Source organism: Misgurnus anguillicaudatus, chromosome 2 (assembly GCF_027580225.2).
Source record: "Misgurnus anguillicaudatus chromosome 2, ASM2758022v2, whole genome shotgun sequence".
Lineage (NCBI taxonomy): Eukaryota > Metazoa > Chordata > Actinopteri > Cypriniformes > Cobitidae > Misgurnus > Misgurnus anguillicaudatus.
Genome location: NC_073338.2, coordinates 52,397,059 through 52,422,856, shown reverse-complemented (window position 1 = coordinate 52,422,856; position 25,798 = coordinate 52,397,059). Strand labels below are relative to the sequence as shown.

The following is a 25,798-nucleotide window of genomic DNA, read 5'->3' as shown; positions in this document are numbered from 1 at the left end:
TAGATCTTAAAGCTGTCAATCAAACAATAAAAAAGGAAAAAGTTGAACATATATACTTTTCCTAAAGATATTGTTTTTGACTTTATGTGTGTTAAATCTATTAGTTTTACTGTGATTTTTTTAAGGTTAGGATGCACTGATTTTGCTTTTGAACCTTCAAAAATCTATAACTCAAGTTTTCCCAAAATTGACTTTGTTGACTCGATCAACTTTATCAAACACATGTAGCTCTCTCATTTATTGTCATATTTTCAACAATTCATACGTCATTTTAAAGTAATTTTTAGCACGGGTCACAAATAACTTCTATCCTTTTATAGTGCTGCTGAGAATGAAAAGTCTTGACGGTGTTTTCTGTGTCTGTCAGGTCTTTCTGGCGGTCTTTCTCGCTCCTCTCACGCCTCCAGCTCAGATATAAAGCGAGAAGATAAAGAAGATGATGAGAACATGTCTAATGCAGACAAATCAGAGGATGAGAAGAAAGATGGAAAGAGCCGCACGAGAACAAGGTACCGGCCGATCCGAACACTTGACATTTACTCTCAGGGTCCCACAGTAACATGCCATTTGTTTATAAAGAGATAATCCACCTTCCTTACATTAAAGATTTTGATCGTAAAACAGTGAAAGTGTTTAGCTGAGAAACGGTGCAGGTCACTCAGTGATTGAGTTGGTTTCTGAGGAAATGGATAAAGTTATATTTCTATTTAATTTCTAACATTTGAATAAATAATGCAGACACGCGGATGTACAACTACACATCTTAACCTGCACACACACACACACAACACAATAAACGTTAGTTCCCCTCACATCACACACGTGTATATATCTTCTCGCTCGCCCCAAACATGTCATGATGGGGAAACACACGTTCATCCCTGTACCGGTTGTTTTGCTGTAATCCCTGTGTTCCTCTGATCCGTCAAGTCAAGACGAGGATGACGAAGACGACGAGGATTTGCCGGTGGAGGTGAAGGCGGAGCGGGAGAAAGAGCGCCGCGTGGCCAATAACGCTCGCGAGCGTTTGCGCGTGCGCGACATCAACGAGGCCTTCAAAGAGTTGGGCCGCATGTGTCAGCTGCACCTGACCAATGAGAAACCGCAGACCAAACTGCTCATCCTGCACCAGGCCGTAAACGTTATACTCAACCTGGAACAGCAAGTGCGAGGTCAGTGTGTGGGGCTGACCTGAGATCAGTGAGCGGACACTGTGGAGATCTGTCTGTGGGTCTGATTGGGTCGAGGGGTGAGAGGAGGCGGTTAGGTTTGCAACATTTTGGGAATTTTCAAGGCTGGAAACTTTCCATGGGAATAAACTGGGAATTTGCAATAACAGGGAACTTAAATGTAGTTTAACAAACAAGATTTAATGCAATTTAAGTTGAATTTCTTCTCTGCACATTTTTAAGTCACATGCACACAGCGCAGTGAAGTGAGGCCACACCCCCTGCATCTACTTACATTCATTCATTCATAACATACACGGATCATTTAAAGACAGTAAATCAGATATCTAAATGTAAGCGAGCACTGTTTCATTGAACGTTTATGAGTCTAGTTATCATGTAGCTGTGATGATCTTTCTTCTACATTCTGCTAGTTAGTTTTCTGTTATCATACACATTTACTGTACCACCCAAAAGTTTGGACACATTACTATTTTTAATGTTTTTGAGAGGAAATCTTTGAGGTTTTCATCAAGCCTGCATTCATTTAATCAAAAATCCTTCAGAAATCATTTTAATATTATGAATAAATCTGTGTCTTGATTAGAGGTCGACCGATTTATCGGCCGGGCCGATTAATTGGGCAATTTTTGGCATATTTTAAAAAGGCTTTGGCCGATTTTACTGCAAAATTGGGCCGATTAATATGCAGGCGCATCTGCGGGCACCTAAGCGGTGTTGTAGAACTCGTGACGCTGTCTCTTGTTGCAAGCAGATCGCTCCCGTCTCGTGTGTGTGAAGCCGTGACTTATTCACAAACAGCTTTAGGAAACGATGGCGGGATCGCGCGAATTAAGCAGCCAGTACAACAGCGCGACGGGATATGTCTCGCGGTGCACTGTCCGTGCAAAGATTAGGCTCATTTCATGTGATTAATGAGTGATGATGAGTTTTGTTTGCGTGACAGAGAGAGAAGAGCCGCGCGTGCACGCTTTCTGTCTTTAAACTGTCTCCCTGCTTTTATTACTCAAAACAAAACTGACTCGATGGCAAAAGGTCGGAAGACCAAATCATATCCACCGAGGAAATGTTTTTCGTGTTGTTACAGTAACACTTTGTTTACAGTTTTGCGCTGCTTAGCCTGGATTACAACACAACGCGTCTGATTCGCGAACTGATTCCTTTGAACGGATTCGTTTGAATGAATGAACGGTTGAAACAACAGATCTGTCCCAACACTAAACTCACAAGACGTCACTGTCAGCACAATCAGTCACTTATAGCGCCTCAGAAATGAGAATATAAATGTGTTTAGAAAGATTTGCCCTAAATAACAGTCTCAACTAAAAAACACAGACATTTACTATGTTAACTTTATGATGAATAAATAATTTATCAGGTCTACCAAATAAGGATTTTATCCTACAAAGCAATAAAAGCTATGGTAAAAACTGAGTGTCAGGTAATATCTGTGTCTGATAAATGCATGGTGCAGAGGAGGTTGTAAAACTCTTCAGAAAGACCAGTCATCATTTTTTAAATACTTTGACTTAAATAGTGACATTTTTACATTTAAAATATCTGCTAATGATGAGAACATTTTGATTATTATGTACATATAGAAAATCGGCCAAACATATCGGCCATCAGCTGCCCTGATTTCTAAATATCGGCCAGAGAAAAAGCCATATCGGTCGACCTCTAATCTTGATGAGCTCAAGTATCAGGATTCTTTAAAATTTAAATGACCTTGCGTGCGTGCCTGCTTATAACCAAATGTTTATTAATATTTCTATATGATAGTTTATATAAATGTCCAAATAATTCCCATAAATTCCTGTTAAGTATCCTGTTTGGAATATTTCCCAGATTAAGTTCCCATGAAAATGGTGTGGAAACTTTCAGCCCTTTGCAACCCTAGAGGCGTTAAATTGTATCAGATTATTGTTCATCATGTTTAGATGACCTCCAACCTCCCCACGGTCCAAACAGGTGCCTGTTTAGGGTGATTGTGGGACTGTCTGCACATTTTGTCATGGTTTGCGTGTGTTTCTGTCTGACATTTCCTGCAGCTTCATGTTCATCTCGCTACCTAAACGTTTAAGTTTGGGTAAATCTCACGAATGGAAATGTTTTGAACTTTCAGAAGTGAGATTCACTCATACGGTAACCGTGTGTCTGAGATTGTAATGCTCTTCATCATCTCTATCTGCTTCATCTGTGAACGTGTCTTTATACTCATCATCATCATCATCTCTTTAACATCTCTGTTTGTCTGTGAACGTGCATCTCTCTCTCTCTCTCTCTCTCTCTCTCTCTCTCTCTCGCTCTCTCTCTCTCTCTCTCTCTCTCTCTCTCTCTCTCTCTCTCTACAGGCTTTTCACACAGAGATGGATTCGTGTTCTTGCTCGTTTCCTGCTAACACTCGCTTTATATCTGATAATAATCTGTGCGCTGCTTGCATGTCCCGAGCCGCCGGCCGTGTTTTTAACCCTCGTGCTCCAGGTTGTTTTCTTTCCCCATCTCCACCTGTTCTTCAGCACTTTTCTTTGCAGATGGTCGCAGTGGTTTTAGTCTCATGTGGTATAAATGCATCTCTGGAGCGGGGGATGCGTTTACGATGAGACGGTCGCATTCACCTCATCCTGTCTTCTGTCCTCCGGCTGTCTCAGTGGCAGTGTGTGTGTGTCTGTACGGTTCTTGGCAGATGGCGCGTCTCATCTCGCTGTCCTCTCGTCTTATATCTCTCGCTCTCTCTCTCTCTCTCGCTCGCTCTGTGGCAGTTCCCACGGGTCTCCCCAAAATCCACTGACCCTCTGAGAGATTATAAACGCTCCACGACGTGTAGTTAGAATGTAAAGAGCCTTGTTTGTTTTGGTGCTCAGGATCTGATGATGATGATGATGATGAAGATGGCGCTCTCCTCTCCACATCTCTGCCGAATCCTCTTCATCAGTCCTCGTCGTTATTCGTTCACAGTCTGGACTTTGGTTTGAAATGAGTCGTTCACATACGCAGCATTTATTTCTGACAGAACCACATTTAGAGATTATTAAGTGACAGGAGGGTTTAGTTGTAGTTTAACATGACTAGGATCAGGGTTTCCACTGTCAATAAAACACATGCGTGTAGAAATGTCCATAGTGAATAACCAAATTGGCTGAATGTAGTACTGAATGTTTTTCTTTGTGATGTGTAAATGTATTGGAAAGGTGTGGGACCCTGTAATAAACTGCAGTTCAGAGGTCTTTTTTTAAGTTAACGTTATTAACGAGCGCCTGGTCGCCTCTGGCAGCAGTGTTTCGGACGAGTGCCTCACGGTGGAAGAGAAGGAACAGCGTGAGCGGGAACGCCGCATGGCCAATAACGCGCGGGAGAGGGTACGGGTGCGGGACATTAACGAGGCGTTCAGGGAGCTCGGCCGTATGTGTCAGCTGCACCTGAAGAGCGACAAAGCTCAGACCAAACTCATAATCCTCCAGCAGGCCGTGCAGGTCATCCTGGGCCTGGAGAGACAGGTGCGAGGTATGATAAACTCCGCCCCTCGACACACACAAACACCTTCCTGCCAAAAATCACCAGACACACGTGACGCTGCTGCTGCTTCTGATGTTGATGTCTCATCTGATCGTCTTGTCTGCTTCTCTCTGCGTTCTTGCTTTGCTTCATTCATCTTCTTCTTCTGTCATCTTGCTTTATGTCATTTAAAGTAGGTTGTGTTCCTGGATCAACATCCTTATTGCCAACCACCAAACTACTTTTGGGTATTGAAGGATATTGATTGAAGAACATCTCTCTCTTACGTGTTGTAATGTTTGTGTGATTGTCTTTTTACGCTTTCATAAGTCCTGCTGTAGTCTAAAACAGACACGAGTAGGACATTGTTTCACGTCTGATTTTCATCTTTGTTGTGTTCAGAGCGTAATCTGAACCCAAAGGCTGCGTGTCTGAAGAGGAGAGAGGAGGAGAAGGTCACAGGAGATCCTCAGATGTTGTCTGGTCTGGGTGGAGATGGACACAGCCATATGTAACATTCAGGTGAGCACGAGATGTCCAGGATGTTTGAGCTTTCAGAAGATCTCACTTGGCTACCTTTCAATTGGACTTTTCTCTTTATAGACATTGTAGGGGTATGACTCTTTGGGTAGATTGATTTAATTTGGTAGGTTTATGATTCAAACAGTTTAACAGTTTAATGTAAAGTTTAGGGACATTATGGCGTGGTTTAGATTAAGCCAGAACTAGAACTAGAATGTTTTTACAAACATACCTTACAAAAAAACATTACTGGTATGCATTAGAGGTCTTCTCGGTTTCAAAGAAATGTACCCAACCTGAATCACTTTTTACCCAAATTTGAGGTGCTCGAGTCGGATCTCAGGTTTTCAGATCTAAGTGGACCTGTGAAGACTTCACTGATATATTTTAAGATGGGTTAAAAACTGCTTTACAGGTTAAACGTCTGTACTTTAACGTCTGTACTTTAATTTATTCTTCTCTTCTTTACAGATCTTGATGATGAGCTCTCCGTCGATGTGGCCTTAATCTTCTTGTTATACATCCAGTATCTACACACAGACACACATTCTTGATTTATATATTATAAACAGATGTGTTGAAGACTCTCACATACACACACACACACACACACACACTTTTAGTACACTTCATGAGCGCCTCGTGTTGCTCTAAAGTAAGTATGTACTCTCAAACACGCAGTCGATGTCATGGACCATTGTTGGATATCAGACAGAAGAAACGGCGTTGGATTGAACGAATGACCTGCTGTTGAGTCAAACTATTACAGTGTGCTGTTATATAGCACATAACTCATCAACCTTTTGTATTAAACACAAGGTCAAGCTCCGCTGAGGGAACACAAATCATTTTTTGTAAAACATGTATTCAAGTCCACTTTCTTTTCTATGGCTTTGTGTTGAAGATGTAGAAATCGAACGGATGGTCACTCTGAATAAATGAAACCTGTCGGGAACGTCTGGTGCTCACATTTCACCCCAAAATCTAAAGAGAGAAATGAAATGCTTTCACATTTGTGTAGGACTATTGAGACTTTTTTCCACCAATGAAGACGTTTCCTCTTTGGTTCTCATTCATTCAATTGAAAAACAGGTAGTATTTTATTTCAGACGTTTAATAGTAAAAGTCTTCTGTAAGTAATACAGTAAAAGAAACTCACTACAGCATTAGAAGCTCTGTTGATTTTTTTTAGAGGAGGAAATGATGAAAAAAATCTCACTGGTCTTAATAAATTCACACACACATATATCTATAATGTGTATACTTTTGATTTCAGGGGTGAAATGTTGCATTGTGTGTGTGACTTCCATCCTATTATCTGCCACGACCCCTGACCTTCTGCTTTTTCTTCTTTAGTATTGAGAAGCGTTGCATGACACTTAGCTATTCTTTCTCTTTCTTTACAAGTTTATTACTTTTCTCTCATCTCATAACAAACTGAAGCAGAGAACCACACGAGCTCTCCGTGCAGACGCTATGACTGAACTTTAAACATTTCACAAATGTATTATTACTTGTGTTTCTCAGTAGATGTATGAATCGAACCTGAACTGAACTGAACTGTGCTTTGATTTCTCTGGAGCAGAGATCTCTGCTCGCACACAAACTGATTTTTAACAGATTTATGATCCGTTTGTTGCTAAAACTGTCAGCGTTGTTTGTGTGTTTTCTCATCTTTACACTATAGGAATATTTTCTCTATAGCTGAATTGGCTGCCATTTCTTGTTTCTACGCAAAGTAGAGAAATGTAGATTGTGGGATTTACAAATCGACCCTTGGGTTGTAAAACCTTATTTTTTTTATATAAAGTTCTGTTTAATGTTTGTGTGTTTTTGTTATTATCTGTGTTGATTGAAATGTTAGATAAATGGCAAAATCTAGGCCTAAATTTTGCCAGGAACAAATTGTTTCAAATTTCTGTTTTTTTTTTTATGTAACGGGAGAGCATTGAATAATGATTAGTCTTTTTCCTTGTATAAGAAAATAGTGATGCCAATTTTGTGTTCTTATACAAAGATATTCCTTATTGTTTATAAGGTAAATAATCACTGTGCACAATACTGCCCAAATTTCCAAAACAGCCAACGGTGGGAGGATTTCATTGGTCGTCATGTTTTCGTTCTACGATGAAAAGAAGCACAGGACTTAAGTTTATCTCTAGAGATCGTTTTGTTTTCCTCATTGTACTAACGTGGTCTTTTACAAGTAAAAGATGATCATACTTAAATAATCTTGTTTTATTGCAAAAATGTAAAAGTCTTTAAGGAGCGAGAGTGGCCTTCAACATTCTCCAGACTTCAGGTTGTGTGGAGTCTGATGGAGAGTGATTATGTACTCGTGCCTGCATCTCTTCTGTTCAGTTTTATCCTGGAGTCAGTCGGGTTTTTATTCAAACGCTTCACTTGAGAATATTTTATAAATTCACATTAAGAGGGACATCAGAATTTCAGATGTATGTTAAGTGAATTCTTGCTCCTCTGAGCAAATAAAGTACTTTCTTTGTAAGCTTTGATCTGTTTGTCTGTATTTATTGAGCGAAATCTTTGGTTGTCTTAATCCTGCTCCACCTGACACATTTCATTCAGTTCATGAAGCTAGCTTTATCTGATGTGTTAAATAAAGGAGATGTGTACAGATCAGTGGATCACCAGGAGCAGGATCTACTAGATCAGTGCTTCTCAATGACACTCTTTGATGTGCTGAATAATGCAGTTTATTCTTATTGGGGCGGTTTCCCGGACCAGGATTAGCTTAATCCAGGACTAGGCCTTAGTTTAATTAGGAAATATAACTAGTTTTAACAAACATGTCTTACTAAAACATTACCTGTGTGCATTTTGAGGTAAAACAAAGGGCACTGATGTATTTATAGATATGTAAGTGCAAGTTGTTTTCAGTTTGGAAAGCTCTTAAAAGTGTTTAAGTCTAGGACTAGTCTAATCCCTGTCCGGGAAACCGCCCCATTGTCTGGTTTTGCTTAAGCCAGGACTAGGCCCTAGTTAAATTAAGATTTTTAAGATGCTTTTATAAAAATCCCTTAGAAAATAAATTACTGGTGTGCATCTTGAGGCATATTTTAGAACTTTTTAAAGATGTCAAATCTTTGGTGTTAGCAGAGTACATATGTGAAGTTTTAGCTCCAAATACCCCACAGATGATTTATTAAAACATCTTAAAATCGCCACTTTCCACATGAGCAAAAATGTGCCGTTTTGGGTGTGTCCTTTAAAATGCAAATGAGCTGATGAAATGCAAACACTGATCGATCTCTCTCTCTCTGCAATAAATGTCAGTACCATGGTTGGATAGTGCAGATTAAGGGGCGGTATTATTATAATAAGATCCCCTTCTGACATCACAAGGGGAGCCCAATTTCAATGAGGTATTATTTCACATGCTTACAGAGAATGGTTTACCAAAACTAAGTTACTGGCTTGATCTTTTTCACAATTTATAGGTTAATAGAAGCACTGGGGACCCAATTATAGCACTTAAACATGGAACAAGTCAGATTTTCATAAATCTTTAAGATCTGTCAGAACAGGTTATTTTCATAAGGTCGCAAATGCAGGCTGCATACGTCATCAAGTCTGGTTTATTTAAGTTAACTTAGCATTTCATGAGCATATAACAAACACTGACGATTAACTTAGAAAAATAGTCACCTTATAATTGTTAATATTCTGAAATAAGATGAATTGATGACGTATGCAGCTAAAAATGCGACCTCCATAAGCGGCTCCATATGATTGACTTTGATGTATATATTGAGTCTCTCCAATGTATTGATAACAAAAAATTTAGAGATACTCTGTTATACGCCAAAGAATTGAAGTTAATTGAAAATTGAGCTATGCTGTCTCACTTTTATTTATTTAATATTATTATTTACTTATTTTATTTATTTATTTATTTTATTTTATTTGTTAAATTCTCTGTGTCTTGTTAACCCAAATTCCTTAACATGTTACCTCTTTGGATGTCTTGTCATGTTGTATGTTTGTTCAATATATAATAAAAAAAAAAAAAAAAAAAATAAGCTGCTCCATAAGAGAAACGGCCATGGTAAGTTATCTGTTCGAAATTAGTACGGAAGTTTTATTATTGTATTGTGTTTTCTCCGTATGCTACTTGAGAAACGGCCCAAATTCATAAAAAAAAACTAAAAATGATTTGTTTTACCAGGTAATCCTGTGACCAGAATGATATAAGTTGTTTTAAAATGTTATTTTACTGTGTTACTGTTGTTTTTTTATCTTGGTTTATACAGCACTGTGCTTGCTCATCAACTGTTGTATTAATATCATGATTAATATAATGTGCTGTAGAAATAAAGTGAACATCTAACTTCCGCTGATGTCATCTGTGGAATGACGTAACATCCGCCGTTTCCACTGCTTTTCGTATCGCGAGTGCTGCTGCAGCTGGTCACATACACGACTGATAATGTTGGGCAAATTAATCGGACCGAAATACGTGTCTGTCGCTAAATCATGGTAAGAGTTTGGTAAACCTCAGTACTGCACATGAACTCTCTTTTATTGATGATAATGTCGCGCTCAGATGAGTTTTATGAGCAGTTTTGTCCTTGTCACGACCTGTAGCCTGCTAAGCTAACGAGCAGGACGGATTCAGGTCACTCATAAAACACACACACACTTTGAGTATTTATTTACATTTAAAGTGCGATCTTTATTTGTACAGGTATTGTATTGTATTGTAACATATGATCTATTTGTCTAAATATCTTTTAAGAATTTGTCCGCCCCCCTTGTTCACACATTGCGTCCTTCAACGCTTAGTGTTGTGTGTTTTTGTTTTTTCTTTTGATAACTGGTCATGAATGTTATGTGTAGTTTTGTGATGTATAAAAAATGCATGTTTATGGCATGAAGGTTTGTTTTCACTCACATTGATCTCAATCTTTGACATGATCTTAATAAATATGATCAAGGTTTTATTACGATTATGTAGGATGTTTTGATGTAGAAACACAAATAAATGACTCCTACACACATACACAACACCTCATCATCTGTTTTAGTCTGCTGTGTGTTGAACTTGATTGAAATATCATTGAATAATGTGACCGTGTGTCTTTAAGTTTACAGTAATGTTTGTGTTTGTCCATCATCATCATCATCATGATGTTAATTTTTCTTCTTGTTCAGGGTTCCCACTCTTGCAGTCTGGGGTGGAGTTGGAGGTGTCGCTCTTGTTCACTTTACAGATTGGCGGCTCATCTTGGACTATGTTCCCTACATTAATGGAAAGTTCAAGAAGAACGAGTAGAGCTTCAGAAGGTCAGTCTTCTTCTTGAATATGTTCATGAATGTAAAAGCAGATGATGATGTGTGGTGGTCTTATCTCAGTTTATACTGCCTGTAACTGACTCAAGAGAACTCACATTATTCTCAGAGGGTCGGTTCTGTTAAACCAAGTCTCCTATACTCATGAGAGATGAAGGACTGCTTTGACTCTTTAATATTAATGTGTAGTTGAATACAGCTATTTTCCAGATATACTCAAAAGACATTAGTGCTCGAAACAAGCTTTGTCTTTTTGATTTTATCGTGCATGTAGGACAAATGCATTACAAGTTGTGATCGGAGCATTTGAAGAAGATAAATCTGAACTTAAAGGGGTGGTTTCCTGGACCGGGTTTAGATTAATCCAGGACTAGGCCTTAGTTATATTAGGACATTTAGGTCGTTTTTACAAGCAAACCTTACAAAAACATTACAGGTGTGCATTTTCAGAAAAAACAAACTTCACTTTGTCTTTACTTTCAACTTTTCATGTTGTTTGCTTTTGTTTTTCTTTAGGTCAGTCTGATGCTTTGGATGAATTGGAGATGGACAGTCACAGCGGAAGAAACCTGCAAATGAACACTGTTATTTATTTTGTTGGGACATTTAATAAATATTTTGTCTTGATTTTCATTGTGTGTGGGTTTTATACAGAAAAAAAGGGACATGTCTCACAATCCAAATAAAGCTGTCACGTTAAACAGTGTAATGTCTGAAGAAATCTCCATCGTGTGTTGAATTGAAGGAGTCGAGTCAGTGGATCTGCGCTCTTCACATCTTCTGCTCCATCACACATTGAGTTGTTAATAAATCATTGAAAATGATCTTTGATCGTTTGTATTTTATGATCACTTGTTATATATCAGTTTACTCATTTACAGCAGCTTACTTGTGATCTGTTCAAAATTTGCTAATTTAATTTTTATAATTTTGAGTTTTGATTCAATTTTATTCAAATGGTCCTCCCATTAAAATATTCAAAATTATTTATTTAATTAGACATTTACTGGACTATTAATGAAATTAAATTGCATTAGGATTATTCAAAAGGTTTTATCACCTTGTACAAGATGATAACCCACCGAAGCGACTCGAGTCGATTCACAATAAGATCCGATTCCGCGTCATCATCAACGTCATCTCAGTCGATTCTGAAACAAATACCTCAACAGCACGACTGTTTCTTCGTCGTTATTTTTTAACCAAACAATTTTCTTCGTTTTTTTAAATTCTTTAAAGAGTAAGTTGCGACTCATCAGATGAATGAATCGCGAATCGACTCCCAGTTCACCGGAGTCATGATGAGTCAGAAGGTCGTGAGGTGAGCGGATAGAGAGCAGCGGACAGCAGCCGTGTTTAACCCTAAACATTCAACGCTTTTCCTTCCAGACAGACACCGGGAGAAACATGGAAAGGAAAAGGTGGGGGTGCTCGGCCCTCCCAAATGGTTGGAAAAGGGAAGAAGTGACCAGAAAGTCGGGCTTGTCCGCGGGGAAAAGTGATGTCTATTACTTTAGGTACTGCAGTCAGTTAGCCGGACAGCATCGAGACGACAAAGCCAAACAACTTGCATTTTTTATGTTCGTTGACCGGCATTAAGTTGATTTTTATCGATCAATAAAACACTTTAACACGTCACTATAAGCGATAAATTGATGTTTGTCGTGTATAAGTGAAAAAGATGCTGTTTTGTGTCCTATAATAATGAGTTAGCGGCGAGCGCTAAACAGTGTTAGCAGGCGTGCTAACTCTTGTTTTTGTTTTGATTGATAATTTCTCCCTCAATATTATTATTTGATAAAGTTTAAATTGAATTTCTAATTAAAGATCTTGTTTTGTATGGGTTTATAATGCGTTGCTCGTATAATGTGATGATAACTGTAGTAAGTCAGAAGTGTGCAGAGGACTGCATGTGTTTGATCTGTATATGAATCTCATGACGTAAGCAGTTGGATATACATGCAGTGTTGGATAGACATGTTTAAACGCTGTTTTATTCGCAAAATATGTTTGTAGGTGTAACTAACTATTATGGTACATAAATCCCTCCTGAAAAATCCAGCATAAACTGGTAGTTGGTTTAAGGTGGCACTAGCTGGTTGTTCCCAGACTGGCAAAGCTGGCAAGTCCAGCTCAAAAAGTGACCAAAACACAGCTAGACCAGCTTGCAAAACCAGCTAATACCAAGCCAGGAGAGCAGCTTATGCTGGTTTTAGCTGTTTTTTTTTTTCAATAGGGATGATCAAATCTCCGCCGCTGGTATATCGGTGTACCATGATATTATAATCTTACCCATTCTTGCCATTTAGTGATGCCATTTTAGGTCCACTTTTAGATTTGTTTTTATTTGGACAGATGTGTTTGTGTTATATTATAAGATTCTGAAAAAGAACATTTTAGTTTTATATTGTGGTGATAAATATGTAGAGAGATTTATGTCTTAACTGAATGTTGTTTAAAATGTGTTTTCTTAATACTTTCTGAACTTTCTCTTCATTCGTAGTCCAACGGGGAAGAAGTTTCGGAGTAAACCTCAGCTGGTCCGTTATCTGGGAAACTCCATGGACTTGAGCTCTTTTGATTTCCGCACAGGGAAAATGTTGATGAGTAAACTGAATAAGAACAGACAGCGGATCCGCAACGATCAAAATCAAAGCAAGGGTAAACACCACAAATAAACGCTTGGAAAGATCTGGGCCCGTATTCATAAAGAATCTTAATGCAAAAAGTAGCTCCTAGTGACGCAATTCTAAGAAAATTCTAAGAAATGTGGGCGTTTACTAATAAAATTAAAGAAAAAATCCTAGTAAAGAAAAAAGTAATTCAGAAAGCATCTTAACCCTTAAAAGAGGTCTTAAGGTCAAAATTGTTAGGAGCACGGAGGAGGACATTTAAAAGACCTAAGAGTTATTTTAGCAACCGGGAAAGTGGACAAAACATGAAGAGGGAGACAAAAAATGTTGCACACAATGCATGACAGTAAGTTAATAACATGCAACAGATTAGATCGTGCAGGAAGCATGTTTGTGACCGATCTCATTAGAGACATAATAATATAATATAGCGCCAGAAATAAAAGTAATCACTACATTAACTACACTAACAGATTCGATAACTAGAAAAAATGCAACTTATGCAGCAGAGATGATTTAGGTCTGTTACAGACGTCTATATGCAAAGTAATCACACAAACTTACAGAACCTTGTGTCACACGTAGCAATGGGGTCAACCCCGCCCCCTCACTAAGATAAAAGTTTTTGTCTTTTCCTTACTCAGAGTTACTCTCAGATCAGTCCCGAATCGCTCTTAAGCTAAGACTCCTACGTAAAAGTTTTTATGCTAAATTAAGATCTTAGTATCTGTATGAATACGGGCCCAGACTTTTATTCTTTAAGTACAATTATAACCAATAGCAATATCATGCATGAGTGGTTGTTTTCTCTCTAGGGTAAACCCGATCTAAACACATCCCTGCCAGTCCGACAGACGGCGTCCATCTTTAAACAGCCTGTCACCAAAGTCACAAATCACCCCAGTAATAAAGTTAAGGCAGATCCTCAGAAAGCAGTTGATCAGCCCAGACAGGTACATCATCATCATCGTCATCATCATCATCATCATCATTACATGTCAATCTACAGAATAAAACAACACTGATAGATACACTAATAGTCCCACACACACCAAAGTTGTGTCATTATTAGTCACCCATTGGTTTCAAACATATATCTGGATTTGTTTTCTGTGGAACACACACACAATATTTTGTAAACTTGGCAATCATTGGCAATTTATAGTGACAACATCAGTTTGGCTTTTAAAACGATTGAACTAAACAAGACTTGCAGTAGTGCTGCACAATTAATCGCAATCGCAATGTCAGCCTGTGCAATTATATGACAGCAAAATGTTGCAATTATATTAAATAAATAAATGTGAGGACTTGTTAACACAAACTTTCTGATAACAGTTTGATGATTTTCCTTGCTGTTTAAAAAAAGAAAGAAAAACGAACAAAAAAGGCAGTGCACGTGTGTGGTGTGCGTCGTCACTTATACCAGAGCGAAGATGGATGCAGAGGAGGTTGACAGTGATCTGGTAGCAAAAAAAAAAAACTATGTCTGTTGTATGGCGGTATTTTGGATTTAGGATTACTGACACTGAGCAGTTGCTACATATCGTGGCAATACGAAAACATTTCGAGTTTTACAAATACACATTTTAGCTAAACTGTGTGTGGATTTTCCTTAAAACCCATCAAGTTGACTCATGATACCATTAGGCTTGCCGCGATAGTCGGTGAAACGGTGATAACCGCTGCTTCAGCCTCTCACCGGTTAGATCACTTGCCCACCGTGACACCGTCTTTCACCGTCGTTTTGATATTTTCGTGTAATTAAATCATTAAGGTTGTTTTCACATATGTTGGTGCGCACCGTGGTGCGGCCTCGGAGCGCACCAAAATACATTGTATCATTTTTCAGTTAGTGCGGTCCGTGTTCACATATATATATTTTTTACTTTACTTGAAATGCCGCACCGTACGCCATGTGACAACGGTCAGCGCTGTCATTGGTCTCTGACAGCTCTTACCGTCTCATGACCACCCCCACGTTTCCACGACAACCAGCCTGACAGGGAAAGCGCAGCTATCAAGATGTGGAGATAAACGATGCACGTTTTTACGAAGTTTCTTTGCTTTAACGCGAAATTGCGTAGCTGTTCTATTAAAGCCTTTCTCACGGAGCCGTTTGCTACTATTTGTGTGTGGAGGACAGCTATGCATTTATAAAATCATCAGCTCAAACGTAAAGGAGACAGCGGATCTCTCTGCAACGGACCAGATTGGCTTGTTTGTTGTTAACCCACAATATAACACCCGGCTCACGTCACAACGGAAGCCCAGTGGCTCAAACATGTGGAGAACTTCCTGTATTTGGTTCGGTCCGAGGTCCGGCAGTGTTCACACCACAGGTGGGTCGCCCCAGAGTTCGGCAACAGCCGCTCCGAGACCACCTGTTTAGAGCGGTCTCGGAGCGGCCGTTTAGTGCGCACCCGAGTGCGGCTGTTGTGTTCACACTGACCCAAACGCACCGTACTCGGAGCGACACGTCATTTGGGCCGACCTAAACAGTGTATATGTGAAAACACCCTAAGTTTCGTTAGAGAGAGCAAACACTAAGAACTGAATGTGTCTGCATTCAGCGGAGCCAACCCAGTCTCACCCCATGGCGTCAATATTTGACGACACTTGACCATGCGTCAATATGTTGACGCGGAGGGTATACCTTTCGCGTCATTTTTTGACGAACTGGGGACTTCAATACTATTAAGTCCGTTGCATTCTCTTTCCTATTTTCTTACCATTTTCTACCATTTTCGCGTCGGTTTAGGGTTAGATTTACATAATGACATCCCTACCCAAACCTTACCCTAACCCCAATGCCAGGCGACAACTGTTTAATTTCGCGTACCTAATAGTATTGAAGTCCCCAGTTCGTCAAAAAATGACGCGAAAGGTATACCCTCCGCGTCAGCATGTTGACGCATGGTCAGGTGTCGTCGAGTATTGACGCCATGGGGTGAGACTGGGTTGTGTTAGCGGAGCTGAACACGCATCACGTCACAGAGCAGCAGGTGTCAGGTTTCATTTATTTCTGTCAGTGTGCAGGCGAGCTGACAGACCAGACGATGGCAGAAGCCGCGTGCTTACTCGTATTTGTTATAATATACATATATGATGTTTAATATAAGCGAGATCGTTTTGTTGTTGTGTTTTTCATCAAGAAAAATAAAAAACCCATCATTCAAGCAGCGCTTTATAGAGAAGTAGCCGGTTGCTCTGCTTGGGACTGGCGGGTTCTGTGAGAATTACCTGCGCACATTGACTCAAGCACTTAATTAAATCAGCTGTTGCACTCGCATTGCACGCAAATTCATACGCGATTTAACGCAGCTAACGCAAGCACTGCATTTAAACAGTTGCGTGATTCAAAAGTGAAAGTAAAATGTGCACGTCTGCATGCGCATTTATAAGCCCCTCCCACACGGTGACACCGGTATCACCGGGTTTGTGACGCGCCGATTAACCGGTGGGAAAATTCTGTCACCGCGGCAACCCTAGATACAATTTAGTATAATCGTAATCGCACATCGCAATATTAGCAGCAATAACCGCAATGGGAAAAATTGCCCAAATCGTGCAGCCTCAACTTGCAGTGTAGTTGTGATAATGTTTTATAATATTTAAAAGGTTTTGCTTATTACAGAAATGATGAGCTTTAGAGGATGACTACTCATGACAAACGTGTGTCAAACTCATTGTATCAAAAGATCATCTGTGTAAAGATTATTTTCATTCAATAAATAAGAATTCATTTCTGTTTCAATCCCAAGCTCTTCTGGGAGAAGAAGCTGAGTGGACTTCATGCGTCTGATATAGCAGAGGAGCTGGTGAAAACTATGGATCTTCCCAAAGGTTTGCAAGGTGAGGACCTCACAAAATTATTACATTTAATAACTTTGCAACAAAACCTTCACATTATTGCTTTATTCTTATATTGTCTTATATATATCATCTGAATGTTAATGTAGCGTGTTATGTGAATATTTGCTCCGGTCTTTGTTATATGTCCTGGTGTTGTGCAGGTGTTGGTCCAGGTTACACAGATAAGACTTTGCTCTCAGCTCTCGCCAGCGCTTTACACACCAGCTCAGCTCCCATCACAGGTCAACTGTCTGCTGCGGTGGAGAAAAACCCTGGAGTCTGGCTCAATACCACACAGCCGCTCTGCAAAGCCTTCCTGGTTACCGATGATGACATCAGGTACACAAACATTTCAAGGATTAACTTATCCAGGCAGGATGATGTGATACTGTTTGGCTAAATGAAGGTATCTTACACCCATCACGAGCTCATCTATAATGTCTGAAGTGCCTGCTGTCTGAATTTTAGATCAGAGCTCTGAATGTTTTGTTATTTTAAAGAATACAAGGTCTATTTTGATGCTTTCATTTCTATTTAATTTGAGGGTATAATTTAAGATAGTGTTCAAGTGCTCCAGTACACAAATAAACAAAGTATGTACATTTCAGACCTTTTTGAGAATTTGCCATGTTATGTGATTTTTCTGTGTGTAAAGACCAAAGTATAGTCCAGTTTTTATGCATACGCGAGGGTCCGGAGACAGTGCACGTGACGCAAGTTTGTCATCAGAAAAGTGCACGTGTACTGTACACGCACTGTTGGATTTTTCAAACCAAACATTATACGCATAGGTCGCGTGTGTGCCTACTGCAGAATGTATTATGTAGCCCACAAGATGTGTGCTGTGCATGTACGAGTCAAATAAACTATACTTGCAAGGCTGTGCGTTCAACTGTGGGCATACGTTCACGTACACATAAAAAACAGCAGTAACAACATAAACAAACATCTTTTGTGGAACAAACATACTTCCAGTAAACTTCCACAAAGAATCAATAACAACAAAGTCTTTTTAGAGTAGTTTATTTCTGATAACAAGCTAAATAAACAACAAGTAAATGACCTCAGTTCAAATCATAACTTAAGCGTATCAAAAACTACACTGAGCTAACGTTACTGTGTAAAATGTGTACTATATAATCTTTACAATCTTAACTACAGATCAGCTGCCAATCCTCCCTTCACATAATAATAATAATAATAATACTAATAATAAACTTTAAAGTAGCAGCTCAAAGCACTTCACATAAATATATGAAATTAAAAGATACACAAAACAATAAATCATTCCTAATTCCTGCATTCCTAATCTCAGAGGGAAGGGAATTCCACAATTTAGGAGCCAAATAAGAAACAGCCCGATCACCCATAGTCTTTATCTGTGTTGTTTAGACGGTTAAAAGACCAGCTTTAGAAAAGCGTACAGCACGTGTAGGGGTTAAAAGCTCACACAAATATTGAGGGGCCAATTTATTCAAGGCTTTATAAGTGAGCATGAGAACTTTAAAATCAATATGAAAACTAACAGGAAGCCGGCATTTTTTTAGGAAAGGTGTGATGTGCTCCTTTGCACTGGTCCCAGTCAGAATTCTAGCAGCTGAATTTTGTACCAACTGTAATTCACTTACGGTAGCTTTAGAAACTCCAGCAACCAAAGCATTACAATAATCAATAGGTGAAAAAACAAAAGTGTTGAATAATTTTTCAGCCACAGAGAAAGTCAACATGAGATGTAATTTGGCAATGTTTCTAAGATGAAAAAAGGATTATTTGACTGTGTTACGAACATGATGGTCAAATGTAAAAAGCCCCAGATTTTTTAGTTTAGTTTGAAATTGTAAAGCAGAGCCATCCACACTTAAGGTTATGGACTATGCTTTAAGCAACTGATGAGGTGAAGAAATAAGCATCACTTCAGTCTTGTTACTGTTTAGACAGAGAACATTTTGAGACATCCATTTTTTAATCTCAGTAAAACATAGAGGAAGAAGAGACACAGGCATATTCACATCAGGTTTTGAATGTATATAGGTCTGAGTGTCATCGGCATAAAAGTGAAAGTTAAGACCAAGTGATCTTAAAAGTTGGCCAAATGGGAAAATGTTAATACTAAAAAGTAAAGGGCCTAAGACGGATCCCTGGGGAACACCAAAGTGCACCACACCGACCGCAGACTTGCAGTCACTCATCACAACAAAATGCTTACGATAAGAGAGGTATGACTTAGGGCTGTGCCGGTTTCAGAATTGTTGATGACGGTTATGACCTGAGTCAAATGTGACGGTTCGTCACATAACCGACTGGGGGGGGGTTTGCTTGTTTATATGCTTGTGGATTGACGCGAAAGTGTCATTTTACCATAAAATCATGAATGTGATGCCAAGTGTGTTTTAAACAGTAATGACTTTGAGAAATTTAACAGAAAGCAATTAAATATTTAAAAAACACACTGTTGCCAGAAGACTGCGCTGTCACTCTCTGACCAGCATAAATGAATCCTCTATCTATCATTATCTTAATAATCTTCAAAGAAACAGATTTGTGCCATGGGCTTTTAATGTCTATAATTGTGTCTATATCTGTCATTTCATCAATACATGCATTTTAACGTGTTTATTCCCTTAGTAAAAAGTTTACAAGCGAATGTTTACTTTTACCAGCCGCCTTACTGAAAATGTAAAATATGAACCTTTTACCTCAGATAAAACAATCTTAACAAATAACAGACTTGATATGAATAATAGACACACACCATACATTCATGAGACTAAAGATCGCCCGTTAGATAAACCCGAAATGAGTTTTATCTTACATTTGACCATCAGACACGATACATCAGAGTCAGTTGCAAATTTCTGAAGGATTTGTCGAGATGAGGCTGCTCTCAGCAGGTACAAGAACGCTGATCACCTTGAACTTGATTTCTTTAGAAACTGACCTCAGATTTGAGGTTTATATATACACTCACCGGCCACTTTATTAGGTACACCTATCCAACTGCGTGTTAATGCAAATTTCTAATCAGCCAATCACATGGCAGCAACTCAATCCATTTAGGCATGTAGACATGGTCAAGACGATCTGCTGCAGTTCAAACCGAGCGTCAGAATTTAAGTGACTTTGAAAGTGGCATGGTTGTTGGTGCCAGACGGGCTGGTCTGAGTATTTCAGAAACTGCTGATCTAGTGGGATTTTCACACACAACCATCTCAAGAGTTTACAGAGAATGGTCAGAAAAGAGAAAATAGAAAATATCCAGTGAGCGGCAGTTCTGTGGGCGCAAATGCCTGGTTGATGCCAAAGGTCAGAGAAGAATGGCCAGACTGCCTCGAGCTGATAGAAAGGCAACAGTAACTCAAATAACCACTCGTTACAACCGAGATATACAGAAGAGCATCTCTGAACACACAACACGTCGAACCTTGAGGCGGATGGGCTGCAGCAGCAGAAGACCACACTGGGTGTCACTCCTGACAGCTAAGAACATGAAACTAAGGCTAAAACTCACACAAGCTCACCAAAATTGGACAATTGAAGATTGGAAAAACGTTGCCTGGTCTGATGAGTCTCGATTTCTGCTGCGACATTCGGATGGTAGGGTCAGAATTTGGTGTCAACAACATGAAAGCATGGATCCATCCTGCCTTGTATCAACAGTTCAGGCTTCTGGTGGTGGTGTAATGCTGTGGGGGATATTTTCTTGGCACACTTTGGGCCCGTTAGTACCAATTGAGCATCGTGTATTGTTTCTGACCATGTTCATCCCTTTATAACCACAGTGTACCCATCCTCTGATGGCTACTTCCAGCAGGATAACGCGTCATGTCATAAAGCGCAAATCATCTCAGACTGGTTTCTTAAACATGACAATGAGTTCACTGTACTAAAATGGCCTCCACAGTCACCAGATCTCAACCCAATAGAGTACCTTTGGGATGTGGTGGAACGGGAGCTTCGTGCCTTGGATGTGCAGCCAACAAATCTGCAGCAACTGCGTGATGTTATCATGTCAATATGCACCAAAATCTCTGAAGAATGTTTCCAGTACCTTGTTAAATCTGTGCCACGAAGGATTAAGGCAGTTCGGAAGGCAAAAGGGGTCCAACCCGGTACTAGTAAGGTGTACCTAATAAAGTGGCCGGTGAGTGTATATATTCTCACCTAAACAACTCCTAAAACTATTCTATGTGACACATAAACAGTAATATATTTGCAGTTTTCTTGACATATCTTTATAAAGTGGTAATAAAACAGCACAGCGGTCGAATCGATCCACAGCCCTGAAGGACGTCTCATCCTTGAACAGCAAATCCTCGCACACATATTAAATCAAATAAAAACCTAAACTCCGCTACATACTGACTGTCTATTAGCACAAACACATGACTTTACCTCAGCATTACATGTGCCATTGTTTCATATATAGCAGACTAAAGTGTATGAGAAGAACATCTGGTGTGATATTGAAGTAGTTTTTGAGATTGTGCTGCTCCTGCAGGAAACAAGAAGATCTGGTGTTTAGTGTGAGGAAGAGGCTGGAGGAGGCGCTCATGGCTGATATGTTAGCACATATAGAAGAAGCCTCTATCGATGCGACGTCTCTACATGAGGAATCCAATGAAGATGATGATGATGAGGAGGAGGAGGAGGAGTCTGGATAGCTGTAAGAAACACTTTCCTTCAACAAAGTTTAAAGTTTTAATAAACTGGGGAAAGGTTTTATGGTCTCCTAACTGATGCATGTGTTTGTGTTTTAGGATGATGAATGACTCCAACAGTCTGAATCACAGTGTTTCTCCTTCACTATGCAGAAGCTCTTTCAGCAACGCCAATTCAACTGTGAACCCAGAAACAGCAGATTTTATAAAACTAAGATCAGTTTTTATATAATCTTGTTTTAAGTGACCTCTCTGTTTTTTTTATTTGTTGGGATGAGAAGAATTTGGTGGATGAAGCTTGCGTTTCTAAATTCTTCCACTGAATTTAAGATTTGTGTTTAAAGGATTTACTACTTTTGAGAGAGAGAGAGAGAGAGCTGTCAATACTGTAAATGAGTTTCTTAAGCTAAGTATTTTTTTAAGAAAAATCATGGAAACCTGTAAGACCATTTTAACAAAATACATTTTTACACAAAAGAAATGCCCTGTTTTTATGATTCTTTTCTTGGAGACGTTGTACTCATATGGTCGGTTCATAATAACTGGTACAAATATGGTGCTCAATTTTTTGTATTAGTTCCTTTATATTTTATGTTTTGTGTAGATATATAAGCTTTTTACATTGGTGCTTGAAAGTTTTTACAAAGACATGTAGTCCTGATGTCTTTGTATCTCTGACATCACTAAAAATAAACACAACTGACTAGTTTTCAGTTTTTTGTGACATTATCACTTAGTCCCTTTGTTGAGTGAATATCAATCTGTGAAGGTTAAAGTGTGGATGTGTGCGCAGTATACATTTATCACTAAACTTTGACTTCATTATTGAGACTGTAGATGACAGCCACTTGTATTTTTCACTTTGCTTTTTTTCGCTCTTCTCACAATCATGGTTAAATTAAAGTCATTTACACGAACCATATGATTGACTCACGTCATTTGTATGTATTCAAAATGTGTGTGTGGGGGAGCATAAATATACATGATTTTTACAGCATGTTTATGTAAAAAAAATTTTTTTGTGTGTCCATGTTTCTACCAAGGAGGATTAGGGCCAAGCTAAAATAAAAACATTTCAAAATTAAAGTCACTATAATGCATAGCTGTCAACCCTCCCGTTTTTCCCAGGATTTCCTGCATTTTACCATGCTATCCCGCCATCATCCAGTTTAAATAATTTCCTGTATTTCTCCCGTATTTTTTATCTTTCTATAAAAAATTCCCACTGTCCGTATTTGATGTTTGCTGCATTCACCTCCGGGAAAGCAGGCAGCAGTATATCTGTAACATATCACTCAAACGACTCCCGCCAATTGGAAGTGCGCGCTGAATGCGTGTGGCGTGTTTTTTTAATAATTATGTGTGTTGGGTGCTGCTGTTTGTGCTTTACTGCTTAACTCGGAAAATGTTAAGGAATGCAACATATTGTGTAATGTAACAAGTCTCTTGCAAATGCAAGAGCTATATTCCCTTGCGTATAGGAAAAATGGGGGGTATTTTAGGGTTCAGGAAATTTCTCTTATTTTCAAATCCCAGATATGGGATATGTATAATGCGAGATTTAATTTGTAGTTTTTCGAAAATAATGAGAATAAAGTTGTAATATTGTGAGAATAAAGTCAGTAAAACAAGAACAAAGTCGTAATATTGCGAGAATAAAGTCAGTCTAACATGAATAAAGTCATCGTAATATTGCGATAATAAAGTCAGTATAACAAGAATAAAGTCGCCCTAACACTGCGAGAATAAAGTCAGTAAAACAAGAATAAAGTCATCGTAATATGGTGAGAATAAAGTCAGTCTAAGATTAATAAAGTTGTCGTAATATTGCGAGAATAAAGTCAGTATAACAAGAATAAAGTCAGTATAACAAGAATAAAGTTGTAATATTGCGAGAATAAAGTCAGTATAACAAGAATAAAGTTGTAACATTGCGAGAATAAAGTCAGTATAACAAGAATAAAGTTGTAATATTGCGAGAATAAAGTCAGTATAACAAGAATAAAGTTGTAATATTGCGAGAATAAAGTCAGTATAACAAGAATAAAGTTGTAATATTGCGAGAATAAAGTCTGTATAACAAGAATAAAGTTGTAATATTGCGAGAATAAAGTCAGTATAACAAGAATAAAGTGGTAATATTGCGAGAATAAAGTCAGTATAACAAGAATAAAGTGGTAATATTGCGAGAATAAAGTCAGTATAACAAGAATAAAGTTGTAATATTGCGAGAATAAAGTCAGTATAACAAGAATAAAGTTGTAATATTGTGAGAATAAAGTCAGTAAAACAAGAACAAAGTCGTAATATTGCGAGAATAAAGTCAGTCTAACATGAATAAAGTCATCGTAATATTGCGAGAATAAAGTCAGTATAACAAGAATAAAGTTGTAATATTGCGAGAATAAAGTCAGTATAACAAGAATAAAGTTGTAATATTGCGAGAATAAAGTCAGTATAACAAGAATAAAGTTGTAATATTGCGAGAATAAAGCCAGTAAAACAAGAATAATGTCATAATATTGTGAGAATAAAGTCAGTATAACAAGAATAAAGTCATAACATTGTGAGAATAAAGTCAGTAAAACAAGAATTAAGTCATCGTAATATTACGAGAATAAAGGCAGTATAACAAGAATAAAGTCGTAATATTGTGAGAATAAGTCAGTATAACAAGAATAAAGTCGTCGTAACATTGCGAGAATAAAGTCAGTATAACAAGAATAAAGTTGTAATATTGCGAGAATAAAGTCAGTATAACAAGAATAAAGTTGTAACATTGCATGAATAAACTCGTAATATTTCATAATATTGCAAGAATAAATAAAATCGTAATGTTGCGATTATAACGACACTAAAGTTGTAATTTTCAAGACTAAAGTCAGTATAACGCGAATAAATTTGTAATATTTCGAGAATAAAGTCAACTGTGAGAATAAAGCTGTGAGGTTTCTTTAAAAAGTTATTCTTGTTACATTGCTGTCTTGTTATATTAACTTTATTCTCATTATATTGACTTTATTCTTGAAATATTACAACTTTATTCTCGAAATATTACAACTTTATTCTTGTTATATTGACATTATTCTCGTTATATTGACGTTATTCTTGTTATCTTGACTTTATTCTCGAAATATTACAACTTTATTCTTGTTATATTGACTTTATTCTCTAAATAATACGACTTTATTCTCTAAATATTACAACTTTATTTTCTAAATATTACAACTTTATTCTCGTTATATTACAACTTTATTCTTGTTACATTGACGTCTTGTTATATTAACTTTATTCTCATTATATTGACTTTATTCTCGAAATATTACAACTTTATTTTCTAAATATTACAACTTTATTCTCGTTATTCTCATTATATTACGACTTTATTCTCGAAATATTACAACTCTATTCTTGTTATATTGACGTTATTCTTGTTATATTACGACTTTATTCTCGAAATATTACAACTTTATTCTTGTTATATTGACTTTATTCTCTAAATAATACGACTTTATTCTCTAAATATTACAACTTTATTTTCTAAATATTACAACTTTATTCTCGTTATTCTCATTATATTACGACTTTATTCTCGAAATATTACAACTTTATTCTTGTTATATTGACGTTATTCTTGTTATATTGACTCTATTCTCGAAATATTACAACTTTATTCTTGTTATATTGACTTTATTCTCTAAATAATACGACTTTATTCTCTAAATATTACAACTTTATTTTCTAAATATTACAACTTTATTCTCGTTATATTACAACTTTATTCTTGTTACATTGACGTCTTGTTATATTAACTTTATTCTCATTATATTGACTTTATTCTCGAAATATTACAACTTTATTTTCTAAATATTACAACTTTATTCTCGTTATTCTCATTATATTACGACTTTATTCTCGAAATATTACAACTCTATTCTTGTTATATTGACTTTATTCTCTAAATATTACAACTTTATTCTCTAAATATTACAACTTTATTTTCTAAATATTACAACTTTATTCTCGTTATTCTCATTATATTACGACTTTATTCTCGAAATATTACAACTTTATTCTTGTTATATTGACTTTATTCTCTAAATAATACGACTTTATTCTCTAAATATTACAACTT

The 25,798-nt window shown here is 37.6% G+C and overlaps 3 protein-coding genes across 8 annotated transcripts in view; all 3 read left to right on the top strand.

Moving 5' to 3' along the window:
- tcf3a (transcription factor 3a) overlaps positions 1–7,718 on the top strand; it is a 41,201-nt gene extending 33,483 nt beyond the window's left edge. The window contains exons 17-20 of one of the 3 annotated variants that reach the window (XM_073857945.1): positions 368–509; positions 4,468–4,694; positions 5,088–5,207; positions 5,679–7,718. In XM_073857945.1, the coding sequence (XP_073714046.1) occupies positions 368–509; positions 4,468–4,694; positions 5,088–5,200 (482 nt within the window). In that variant the 3' untranslated portion in view covers positions 5,201–5,207; positions 5,679–7,718. Of the gene's footprint in view, positions 1–367; positions 510–930; positions 1,173–4,464; positions 4,695–5,087; positions 5,208–5,678 lie in introns of all 3 variants that reach the window. The other 2 variants (XM_073857944.1, XM_073857943.1) reach the window with 2 other exon arrangements.
- Positions 7,719–9,522: 1,804 nt separating this feature from the next.
- uqcr11 (ubiquinol-cytochrome c reductase, complex III subunit XI) lies at positions 9,523–11,341 on the top strand. Of its 2 annotated transcripts, none has more exons than XM_073857942.1 (3): positions 9,523–9,704; positions 10,380–10,519; positions 11,051–11,341. In XM_073857942.1, the coding sequence occupies exons 1-2, from the start codon at positions 9,655–9,657 to the stop codon at positions 10,498–10,500; spliced, it is 171 nt and encodes a 56-aa protein (XP_073714043.1). In that variant the 5' UTR covers positions 9,523–9,654; the 3' UTR covers positions 10,501–10,519; positions 11,051–11,341. The 2 variants fall into 2 exon arrangements, with proteins under 2 accessions (XP_073714043.1, XP_055059756.1); XM_055203781.2 differs by having other exon boundaries at positions 9,640–9,704; positions 10,380–10,511; positions 11,034–11,341.
- Positions 11,342–11,694: 353 nt separating this feature from the next.
- Positions 11,695–22,585, top strand: mbd3a (methyl-CpG binding domain protein 3a). Of its 3 annotated transcripts, none has more exons than XM_073857922.1 (7): positions 11,695–11,838; positions 13,021–13,184; positions 13,973–14,103; positions 16,915–17,005; positions 17,167–17,344; positions 21,504–21,668; positions 21,763–22,585. In XM_073857922.1, the coding sequence occupies exons 1-6, from the start codon at positions 11,777–11,779 to the stop codon at positions 21,664–21,666; spliced, it is 789 nt and encodes a 262-aa protein (XP_073714023.1). In that variant the 5' UTR covers positions 11,695–11,776; the 3' UTR covers positions 21,667–21,668; positions 21,763–22,585. The 3 variants fall into 3 exon arrangements, with proteins under 3 accessions (XP_073714023.1, XP_073714031.1, XP_073714016.1); XM_073857930.1 differs by having other exon boundaries at positions 11,726–11,938; XM_073857915.1 differs by having other exon boundaries at positions 11,737–12,034.
- The last annotated feature ends 3,213 nt before the right edge of the window (positions 22,586–25,798 follow it).

Bases quoted from the DNA above. Each gene is read 5' to 3' on its own strand.
- uqcr11 (XM_073857942.1), top strand. From the start codon at position 9,655: ATGTTGGGCAAATTAATCGGACCGAAATACGTGTCTGTCGCTAAATCA. The intron at 9,705-10,379 runs GTAAGAGTTTGG...CTTCTTGTTCAG, and splicing joins GTGTCTGTCGCTAAATCATG to GGTTCCCACTCTTGCAGTCT.
- mbd3a (XM_073857915.1), top strand. From the start codon at position 11,925: ATGGAAAGGAAAAGGTGGGGGTGCTCGGCCCTCCCAAATGGTTGGAAA. The intron at 14,104-16,914 runs GTACATCATCAT...TTCAATCCCAAG, and splicing joins CAGTTGATCAGCCCAGACAG to CTCTTCTGGGAGAAGAAGCT. The intron at 17,006-17,166 runs GTGAGGACCTCA...GGTGTTGTGCAG, and splicing joins TCTTCCCAAAGGTTTGCAAG to GTGTTGGTCCAGGTTACACA.